The sequence below is a fragment of the Asparagus officinalis genome, chromosome 2 (genome assembly GCF_001876935.1).
Source record: "Asparagus officinalis chromosome 2, Aspof.V1, whole genome shotgun sequence".
Classification (NCBI taxonomy): domain Eukaryota; kingdom Viridiplantae; phylum Streptophyta; class Magnoliopsida; order Asparagales; family Asparagaceae; genus Asparagus; species Asparagus officinalis.
The window spans coordinates 51,714,487-51,726,559 of record NC_033795.1 but is presented as its reverse complement, the minus strand read 5'-3'; the positions used below and the strand labels follow the sequence as shown (position 1 = coordinate 51,726,559).

Here is a 12,073-nt window from a genome sequence, read left to right as displayed (position 1 = left end):
TGTAACGACCGAAGTTGTAACAGATTTCAAAAAGAGCAATGAAAACAGCAACTTTCGACGGAAACACATGGCTTCTTCTTGTATCGCCTCTATGATTGGAGGAATGACAAATGATGACTGGCTCGAAGCTATTGTGTAAAGAGGTTCCATCATCTGTTCATGATGGATGGACTATGCATCCCCAGTCATTGATTCACCTTCCTCTTCCGGTGGATGACAAGAAGAAGCCGCACCTTCTAGACTTGGACCGGTTTGCCAGAGTCCTATCTGATGGGAAATCACTTCAACATATGACTCCTCCTCTTACTCCTCCCTCATATGTACAACAGGTGTAGATTTGAAAGCGTCTTGCATTAACTTTGCATCCTGTTGAACTTGGGAAGTTGGGGACTCGACTGATAATTTTTGGCGAGTTCGATTATCATGACGACGCGCTTCTTCTGCAGTAAGAGCTTGTTTCGTTGCTGTTCTCTCTTCTCGAGTTTCTGCTGCTCTGATGCCTTCTTCCTGAACTCCCTTTAGGGATTCAGTCGCTTCACCCTCAGCTGACGCTTGTTCACAAGATAGATACCTATCAACTCCCTTCAGATGAGTCATCTTTGAACTTCTCTTGGATTCATACATTTTTCAAATTTCCTTCAGACAAGATGTATACATCCTGTACTCAGGAATCTGAGAAGAGACATGATACCAAGTGCAAAAGCCCATAGTAGTGTACGAGTTGGGTATTTTGTGAGGCAACTTGAATTTTTCTCTAGTACCACCGGCTACAGAATAATACCATGCTCGGGCTCCTTTATAAACTTTATAAAGGTTACCGACAAGTGCAAGCTAAGGGTTAGGATTCCCGACGTATAGTTGATCATATCCAAATTGTCGAGAAAATCTAAATGGCTGGTAAGGATCGATGAAGCATTTTCGTTCCGTCGGAATACAAGATAGCCCGAAGGGGTGTTAAGGAGCCATCGGAAGACACCTTCATTTAAGGTTGTGAATCCATTAGAGCCTTTTATGTCTTGATACGTCATTATGTATCCACCACCCTCAAAGTCAGGAAAACAATGGTAAACATGATAATTGAGGTCCCTTGACAATATTCTCCGGACCAATACTATGTACCAGCCCTCCCACTTGGTAGCCTCAAGTCGCTCCACGAGAGGGATGAAAGCGTGGCCAGGTGCAGGCACCGTCGTCATCAAAGATGGGCAATAAAACACGTACCAGGACACCAAATAGGTATACGACATTAGTACGCGTGGGATGGGAGTCTTTAAAATCTTTTTCTCATCTGAGCCCGTCTCTTTAACCCAAAAGAAAATTTGATGCCAACTCTTTCAAGCCACTCTACAAATAGCATATCATTGTAGAGAGTGAATTCAACGGTCTCCCATGAGCTAAGAGAACCGCAGGATATATGACCTCAGCTGCGAGGGATTCAATGGGTTTTGTAGGAACCATGCATCGCTTCAACCATACCATTATTGAGCAGGGACATATCAGAAATAGGGTTCTGAGCCTGATAGTTAAAGCTATCAAACTCAGTAAATAGGGGAATAATGTCCTCTTGGGCTTCATTAACATAATGAGCTGTAGCAGCATCAATCCGAGCCTTAGTATCATCAAGAGAACTTGAGACTAAATGGGTCACCTAAGCATTCTTTTGATTCAAGTTCTGGAATAAGTACTCAGCCTAGGACACTTGTTTAATATCGCCCCCATGTAGCCCCGTCAGTTGTGCACAAATATGGTAATGACACATCACTTCCTAATATGTGGCATAAATAGTCGGATCTGCTGCTTTCAAAAGTTCTTCAAAAGGAAAACTAGAGACTTTGTACATTTCGTGAAGCGCAAAGCTTAGCTCCCCAAAATGTGTGAAAATTGTACAAGTCTCTAAATTATATTTCTCTAGCATACCGAATAGATTGTAGTGGCTTTGCGTGATCCCATATCGTGTAGCCAAAACCAAGGTCACGAGGCTAGAGTTGGTGAGTGGATCTCTCAGCTCCTCCAAGACAAAATTTACCATGCACACCCACCATCCCCCATCTATATAGTGTACCTACGCAGGAGTCCTAAAATCCTATGCGGGGAATTCTTCTTTAGCTGCGGTAAAATGTCTGATGAAATTATTTGCTAGATAAGCAGTCTTACCAGTCGGATACTCAGAGCAGAAGAGATCGGGTTTTAAGGCCATCAGCTACCGGACATAACCTGTTGGACGAACGCCTTGATGAGTAAAGTGTCCAATCGGGGGCGCGTCTTATTCTATGACGAGATCCCACTGCATGTGCCGAGGGATGGAAGCATACTAGAAGTACGACAAAGGGTACATCTGCTCCATGTTAGGTAAGAAGAGGGTGCGATCCCTAACTTTCCTCAACCACTTGTAATTCCCATCATACATAAGCTCGACGTTAATTTCGACCTCATCCTCGAATAGGAGCGTTGGCTTCTTGAATTTCTGTCGGTCTATGGTCTCAAGCTTAACATCTATGACCAAGGCCCTTAGAGTTGTAGAAATTCCCCGAGTTATAGTCCCAGTCCGCTCTTTGTTTTGATCCCAAAAAACAGGAAACCCCTAGCATAGACTAAATGTTACATTGACGTTCGCCCCTCCCTCGTTACCAAAATGGTGATGGAATGTAAGAGGCTCACTGGAATAGCATACTACAAAAAGAAAAGACAATGATTAGTGTCTAAAAAACATCTAAACAAAATTTAATTGATAACGCAAAGGTCAGCCCTGCGTTTCAAGTTCAAAACACGAGGGTTAGCCTCGCGTTTCAAAGTCAAAATGAGGAGGTCAGCTCCGCGTTTCATTTTCAAAACATGAGAGTCGACCCCCGCATTTTAGTTTCAAAATGTGAAGGTCAGCATCACGTTTTACATTCAAAACGCGAGGGTCGACTCCCACATCTTAAAGGCAAAACGCGAGCCGCGCTCATCATTTCAAATGCTTTGTGTTGAGAGATGAACTTGTTGAACTAATTATATTTGGTCAAAAACTTACCACTGATAAGGGGGGCCTGCAGTGGTGGTTCGGCTGAGTGAACAATATCACCACCTGCAGCCTTAGCCGGCGGCACGTTTGAAGAGGCCCCATTGGCCTTTTTGGATTTTGAAGCAATTCTCTTTGGTTCCTTATCATCAATGATGAATAGTGAAAATTCACCGGAGTTTGAAACGAGATCTCTCGTTGATGAAGAAAGAGAGTCGATTGACTCTTGATTTGAACCTAGAGTCTATTTATAGACAGTTGGGCTGTCAAATCAATGTAGGATTCCAAGAATCCTGCCTAAAATGCGAGCCTCACATTTGCAAAGTTGATTCAACTTCATACAAAATGCGAAGTTCACCCCTGGGTTCTAAAGGCAAAACACGAGGATCACCCCCGCGTTTCAAATCAACAAAACATTGGGTTCACACCTGCATTTCAAAACAAAACGTTAGGTTTACCCTCGCGTTTCAATACAAAACACAAAGTTCACCTCCGCATTTCAAAGCACAAAATGCGAGGATCCACCCCCGCATTTCAGAAGCGGAACCATAGTGTTGACTCTCACACGAGTCTCGCGTGACAAACTCCTTCAACCAAGTTATTGATGCCTTTGAAGTGAATGTAAGGAACAACTCCTTTATGACAAGGAACCAACAATTTCAAGATCAATTTCAAATCCAAAATATTTCAAAATTTCATTCCAGTCAATCGCAAACTTTCAAAAACATTGGAGGGGGTTCTGTAGGCTGTCTAAAAATTATTGCGGATAGTTGATACTTACGAAACACTGATGTTGGAAGTTAGAATGTGACGACTTTCACGTCAACCGACAAAAGTTACAATCTGATGACTTTTACATCAGCAAACGAGAGTTACAATTTGATGACTCTCATTTTTTTATGAGCCAAATGTAAGGATTACAAGATGATAATCCTTGCAATGCTCTAACAAAAGAGGTTACAAATTGATGATCTCTTCAAACTAAAAGGTGAGGGTTATCCCCGCATCTCAATCTCAAACGCGGAGCACACCTCTATGTCCCAACTGCCAAACACGGGGCTCACCCCTGTGTTCCAAGCTTCAAATGTGAATCTCAGCCCCGCGTTTCATAGGTTAAATGCGAGGGTCGCTTCCAGAATGCGAACCTCGCGTTTGGTCGATTCAAACACGTTTTAAACAGTTCCAAAATATTTTGAACTTAATGAGGGCATTAAACCCTCATTATGAAGCGATTTAAGGGGTTAGTTACACCCCTTAAACCCTATAAATAGCTGTGTTTACAGCTGAAAAAAGGGTTAACTTGGTTGGAGCTTGGTTAAGGCTTTTGGAGAGCTTTTGCCTTGGCTTTTAAACCGTGTTTTGGTAGAAGAAAAGTGAGATTAGTTATTCTCTGATTTTAGCCAAAAAAGGATCAAATATCCTTTCTAAAATTAACTCTTTTAAAGAGTTCTTAAACTCGTTTAGAGTTCTAAACTTGCCTCATAAGTTTTTCCTGACGTTAAGTCAAGAGTATACAACGTTTCATGAAGCAAAGTGTTCGGATCATCACGAGATACAAGATTCAAACTCCCATCGCTACGAAGAAGAACCTAAATTTAAACAAAGAGAAGGATCTTCGTCGATTCCTTCTCTCTTTTGTAAATCGAGAAACCGATAAGAAGAGTTGTAATTTCTTTTTCTAAGTCAGTTAGAGAGAGATTGCAAAGAGGGCTTGTATTCATTCTTTTTCTAAGTCAGTTTGGGAGATAAATACAAAGTGTATTTCTCAAATTTTCTGCTATTTTTTCCCGCAAACAATATTGTACCTTTATTGGTGGCAACTTGGTAACTTGGAGAAGCAAAAAAAAAAAGTGTGTGGTGGCTTGTTTAAGTGCCGAGGCCGAGTATCGGGCCATGGCACAAGGGGTATGTGAGGTGTTTTTTGGATCAAGCAACTTCTCTTGAAGCTACATCTCTTCCAGCATGCTTATCTTTTACTATTCTGTGACAACAAAGCTGTCATTAATATTGGCAATAACCCAATTCAGCATGATCACACGAAGCACATTCAATTAGACCAGCACTTCATCAACAGCGTGCTAACATACTCACCAAGGGTCTCAGTGCTTCAGTTTTTTTTTTTTTGCACAGGGACAAGATGGGGCTTGGTGACATATTTACCCAATCTTGAGGGGAAGTATTGTGATCCTTGATTCTCTCCTTTGACTAATTCCCTTAATTTCCTCTATCTAGATTCATTCTTTTCTCTTATATCATTTCTTAAGTAAGTACAAATCTAGACCCACTTTTTCCTCTTCTTGCCATTCCTAAGGCTTGTACAAGTTCTATATTAAGTGTAGAATATGTGAATGAAAGACAACCGAGATAAATAATTCTATTTCTTTCATCATCTCTCTCCCCTTCTTCTCCTCTTTAAAATTACATTAATAGGAGATCAGAGGGAGCATGGTCTTGTGGTTATACAATAAAAATTAAGATGAAAAATAAATGATTTAATAGAAGATTAGAAGTTCCTCCTATCGAAAAAAAAATCTTTAAAGAGTTGATGTGATGATTTGGTAATGAAAATGGATTCCACTGAATATCGATTAGAAGAAAAAAGCAAGACTATAGTTAACAGGGGCAAAAGAGGAATATACTTAAAGACAAACGAACTTGTGTTGAACAAATTAAAAATGATACCATAGTAGTTTAACAGAGAAGATGATCTCTGAGAATATAACTCATGTACGTAGCAGATCTAAATATTTTAGGGTAAATACTTTGATGTTGCTATAAAGATTATGCTAAATTCGTTGTGCTGAGAAAAAAAAACAAAAGTTTATCACAATCCTGACACAGGGAAAGGATTGGAATTGTGAAGAAATCCGATTAACTGAAGATAATTAAACTATATTGGTCATAATTACAAGATCAAACTACATGGCACTCTCTAACAATCTCCTAAACTCAAAGCAGCTAATCCTCCCATCACCATCCTTATCAAACACACTCACCATCCTCACACAATCCTCCACCCTCACCCCTTCCCTCATCCCCAATCTCCTCATCACGCTCCACACCTCCTCTGCCGTTATAAACCCGTCCTCGTTACGATCAAACACGTAAAATGCCTCCTTTATCTCCTCCAAGTTGGCCTCCTTCTCCTCCAGCATCTCATCCAACTCTTCTCTCCATCTCTCTTCCTCTAACAACTCTCCCATCCCTAGTCTCTTTATAACAATATTTACATCTTCAATACTTAGCTCTCTTTCACAATGCACGGATGGTGCTTCATCCTCTTCATCGTCGCATTCGTCGTCATGAATGATATATCGCAAGATAGATGAGAGGAAGCAAGTGAAGATGGAGTAGAAGTGGAGAAGGTCTTTGAAGACATTGGTTATGCTAGAATAGATTAGGGAGTTGACTATGTACAAGGTGAGGGTTGCGCCTTCCATTTCTTTGTGATGAGTAGGAGATGAGTATTTCGCACTATATATAAGGTTGTATGTACAATAAAAGGTCAGAATGTGGTGGAAGGAAAATAGAAATTGGGAGGGAAAGTACTGAGAAGGTTCTTATGTTACTTTCTTATAAGAGAAGTGTACTGCAATTTCTGTGAAGATGTGAAGATACGAAGATATGACGGATGATAAAACATTTATAAAGCCATTATTGCTCGTGTATTACGCTTCTAAGTTCTTTATGGTAAAGTTTAAAGTTTATACGAAGGGCATACACTTAAAATGTTTCTTGCTTGATTAAATTCCTTCACATGGTCTAATTATGAGTTTTAATGCTAAAGTAATTTTTTTCTTATAGCTTTAAATATTATGAGACTTAAATATGGATTTCTCTCATAATATTTTAAAATCTCATCAAGTATACTAAAATTCAAATTTTGTTATAAAGTCTAAAGATGATAATATTTACACTCTAACAAATTTAGATTTCTCTGTGTCCAAGAACTTGGTGCACAAAAATATCCGTATTCGAGAAAATATTCGTACCCGTATCTGTTAGGATACAGATAAAGTTACTAAAATGTATATATGGTTATGTAGTAAAATATCCATATCCGTAACTGAAATATTCGAATATAAAATTGGCAATTGTGTTGTAATAGTTTTAATCCTTGTATTACTGAATTTGAGGTTAATTTTGATGACCATTATATATAATCTTAGCTCTTCAGATATAACAAACATGTTAATAAACTCTCTTTTATCATATGAACTATAATTTTTTTCAAACTTACCTTCTTTTCTCATATTCTTTAGTATCCTCATATATATACGCTTATATATTCACAAGTCTATCTGTATAACATATAAATGGACTCTCTTGTATCATATGAACTATTTTTGTCATATTCGTTTTTGTATCGGTATGTATATTCACTTATATATCCGTATCCCGCATTTGCTTTAGTGGATATGGACATAGATTTTCTGTATTGAGGCAATATCCTTATTTGTATCCATATCCATGATAGATAAGTAGATACGAATATGATGAGTATGATTTCCAAGCCGTATCTGGACTGTATGCAACCATACCAATAACAGATAATAGTGGACACGTGGAAGGCATCCGCGTTGTGTGCTACTGTTGCACAATCTTTATCGTGTACTCCACACTCAACAACAAATACTAGCCCTATCTCTCGAATCTAGAATAATGCCAACATAGAAAGAACTATAGATTAGAGACATGGTTGAATAAAACAAATATCACAGCTATCATTCGGCAGACTAAATTTTTTTCCCCTGCTTCTTCTTCTAGTAAGAAAATTTCTACATACATGTCGGCATTTTGCTTAACTAATTATTAATGTCGACAATGACACTTAGCCGACTTGTTAAGTTCCTCTCAATGTAAACCATGTGTCACTTGTAGTTTAAGTCCTTCTAAAGGTTTGAAAAGAGGACAATAAGAGAGAAATTGCTGGTGTAAACGGCTAATAATATGTTCACTTGCAAACGGGAAGAAACTGCTCAAGAGGGGAGGAAATTGCTTTCAAACGGAGCCAAAGAAAAGCAGGGGAAATTGTGCTTGCTTGGTCATATTTATGCATAATGACTTTTATTCGCGCGTTATATTCTTGTAACTAATGGTGTATTTGGGTTCACAAAACTTATGCTGACACTGCAAGGGAAAAAAATCATTCTAGACGCAAAAGTACTCCGGAATTAGAAAAAGGGACATTGCTTCTGGCCCGCAATTTCCTTACAAGTATTCCGTCCACCCCCTAATACTTTTTCTTGCCTTTCGTCGCTCTCCCAACATCGATTCACCGGTTGAGGACTTCGAAATCCCAAGTTCTCTTCAGGCTCAATTGTCATTTGCTGCCGCTCCACATATTTCAACTCTTTAACTTTCTACTTTTCAGGGCTCATTTCAGTAATTAAGCTAACTTTCCCTTTGTTTAGTAGGTGGCATGACTTCTGATGCTACGGGAGAATGGAGTAGCTTGGTGGGAGCTGCTCGTGCAGGATCACTATCTTCACCCCGACTGCATGTCATTGAGCAAGTGAATTCCCTCGTCGTGGTGGTGATGCCAACAAGGGCGGAAGAGGAGGTGTTGGCTCATGAAAAGACGCCAAGTCAAAAGGAGGAGGTGCTTATTCAATAAAGGGCGTCTATTCCGAAATAAAAGGTACCAATTTAGGGAGAGGTACTGAACCAAGGGGAGGAGGCCTCGACCCAAGAGGAGGAACCGGTTAAAGAAGAGGTGCTAATCCATGAGGCCTCAATTCAGGAGAAGGTGCCAACTCAGAGAGGGGAGGCTTCGACTCAAGAGGAGGCACTGGCTAGGGAAGAGGCTAAGATCCAAGAAGAGGAGTCAGCTCAAGTGGAAGAGTCGGATCGGATGATCATCACCATGAGCATTCAGGCCTATGTTCAGCTTGATGAGGATGTTTCTCTTTCTCCTGCTTCTCATTTTAACCAAAGAATTATGGAGCAGACCATTGAGAATCTCTAGGCTTGCCTCTGTGATAGCGTCCAAATGGTGTTGAACGAAGGCTGCTCTTTCAGCAGTTTTACACCATATTTGGGCATGTATCTAAACAAGCTACGGTTGCAGACACGGCTTCCCCATTCCAAAGACGCTTGGTGGTGGCGGAAAGGGACATCCAGGCGTTGCTCACCATTCATTCCGAGAATTTGGTTATCATGGCCACTGAAAATGCCCCATATATATTGAAGGAATAGGAGCAATACTTGGAAGAGACCATGGCCAAGGAGACCCGGTTGTCAATAGAGGTAGAGCGGGCTACTGCAATAGGCAAGGAGGTGGCCGAGGAGCATTGAAAGACCAGTGCCTTTTTGGTAGATACGGCCCAATCTATATCGAACGTTAAATAGACTATTGCTAAACTATAGGTCTTTCTGGTTACCAAGGAGTCGGCTCACGAACGGGTGCTGAAGGAGCTGACGGAGATCGAGATCTGGTGGCAGCTGACTATCACTGATTTCGAAGAGAAAAGTCAAGCTCTAGAAGCGGTGAGAAATAAGCTTCACTAGGCCGTCTCGCTCATCGAGTAAGACCTTTGCCGACAGATCCTTGGTACCTTAGAGGCAGAGCATAGGAGAGCGATCTAGGATGCAGAGCCACGATTGAAGCGGTTTTGACTTGGTTGGATGTATTTTCTCTCTTTTTTTAGACTTTGTTCGAATGTTTAGTTGTAACTCTGTTTGAACGCGTGGTCAAAACTCTTCTAATGAATGAAATTATGCTTTCGTCATTCGCATGTTACCTTTAATATTTTGTGTGCATATTTCCTGACTTTTGTTGGCTAATTATTTAGGATTTTTAGCAAACCCCCAGCTATCAAAAGGTTTGATTTGCCTTTACGGATCATTTAAATCGGGCTAGTCATAATATTCCCTCAGTATGATGAGTTATCAGAAAGTTTCTTTTAGACTTAATGCTAAAATTTCTTTCCTACCCTTAGTCGTTCGATGTGTCGAGTTAGGTTAATTACAACTGTTAGGTCATAATTAGGTTGGGCTATGTCGTTAAGTGTAACAACTTAGCCCAAAATGACTGATCACTTGCGTGAAAGACCGGGAGAGGGTCCGAAAAACAACTCATCGCTTGGTAGGTCACCATCCGAGAATCGATGAGGCACATTATTTGGTAGGTCGTTATAAAAAACAACTCATTTGTGGGAATAACGGTGTTGGGATAATCAAATCATTCAGGGATGTATGAGTGTGATAATTGATTAATGTAGAAGCCATCGCGTATGGCCGTCTATGCTTCTAACGTACAGAGACATCGAAGCAGCATACCATCGTACTACTTATAATATAGTGCCTTTGTGGTTATGTTGTAGTAGAACCTCAGGGTGTGTTTGTGAACATAGTCTCACTCATTAACATCTTCAGGTAGGTTACCATACAAGACGTAGTAAATGATCGAGAAGTGTCAATCTCTCAGTTCAAGTTGGTCGGTAGCCTGATAAGTTTCATTCAACTCCAGAGCATACTCCGGTTGGTAGAGTTGTCAGCTTGCGACGGTTATGTGTTGGTTTGTTCCCAGTGGCTGGGCTAGGTTAACTGCCAATGACGTTAATGCATCTGCGTGCACGCTCTTCGAACGGAGCATGTGCTCGATGCGGAAGTTGTCAAATAATTCTGCTAGCTTGACGACCACTTGGTGACATGGAATTAAGTCATCATTTCTAACCTCATATTCTTCCGTCATCTATCTGACGATGAGCTGAGAGTCACCGTAGCTTCAAGGTGTTTCAGCCCTAACTCCTTGGCGAAGGTGAGTCCGATGAGTAGTGTATTATACTCAGCCACATTATTAGTACATGGCTCAGTTAGTGAGAAACCTTAGGGTAATGCATAGTTTTGCAGAGAAACCAAGACTACCCCCACACCTGCAATGATAGACCTACTTGTGCCAATGTGAGAAGCGTCGTTGAAGTATAGCCACCAGGCTTCTTCCTGTGAGGTTGCATTGACCTCATGGGTTTTGTCCGGCATATCTTTAAACATGTCAGTCTTCGACTTGAGCGGGTGATTGACCATGAGGTCGTAGATTACTTGTCCTTTGACAGACTTCTATGGCATGAAGTTGATGTCGTATTGAGAGAGCAAGAGTGCCCATCATGCCAGGCGCAAGTTCAAGGACCTAGACTGTGTCATGATGACTCGGATGGGAATCATCCGGGAGATGACATGAATGGTTTGACCGACCAAGTAGTGTCATATTTTCTAGATTACGAACACTAGGGCCAGACTGTGTAACAATATACCCCATGCTTGATCATAAAGCAGAATATATTCATCCTCTTGGACTTCAGTAGGATCGACCGTATCCATGTTGACTGTGAAGTGTTTGAACAGGGTCCTAATGCTGATGTCTGAGTCCCAAGTCAAGGATGTTGATGACTAATCATCTGAACGAGCATCGTTGGATATTCTATCGAAATTGCAATACAGTTTTGAGGAAGAGGAGGAGTAACCTAGCCCTCTTTGAGTTTTGCCATAGTAATTGTTAGGCTTCCCTTGAGGACATAGGCAGGTTATATGAGGGTTCTGCATCAATGACGTAGCAGGTCACCTTAGTTTTCATGTCACCCAGTCGGCACTTGAGACGAATCTTCCCAAGAGGCCGGGTTCCAGCGATGTTGAATACAAAGATTGTGGTGGTCGTCAAAGACAACCGCTTTTGAGGCACCCCCAAGTTCTTGATGAGCTTTAGGTGTATAATGCTTAGTGTAGATCCTGGGTCTACCTAGATTCTATCTATTCGAGAGGAACCGACGTATCCTTTAAAGTACAATGGTCGGTCGTGAGATGTGCATTTGATGAGCATGTCTTCTAGAGTGAAAGTGATGTAGGGGGTTGTTTGGATGCCTGACAACACGGTGGACATCCTATTTCTACCTCTTCTTTGGAAGAGGGCAAGAAATATGTGGCAAAGACTTCTAAATTGGTCAGCGCCTCTTGCAAGGCTTCGCGGGTCATCTTGGACAACTGCAGGAGCTCGTACAGGATGATCCTGGATGGAATATTTTTTAACTGTGTGAGTAGGTCAAACCGGAAGGGTTGTCCACTTGAATTTAGCTT

The 12,073-nt window shown here is 40.9% G+C and overlaps 1 protein-coding gene across 1 annotated transcript; it reads right to left on the bottom strand.

Annotated features, from left to right (window-relative positions):
• Window positions 5,920-6,441, bottom strand: LOC109831172 (probable calcium-binding protein CML30). Its single transcript, XM_020398510.1, has one exon. It carries the CDS (start codon window positions 6,439-6,441, stop codon window positions 5,920-5,922), a length of 522 nt encoding a protein of 173 aa, XP_020254099.1.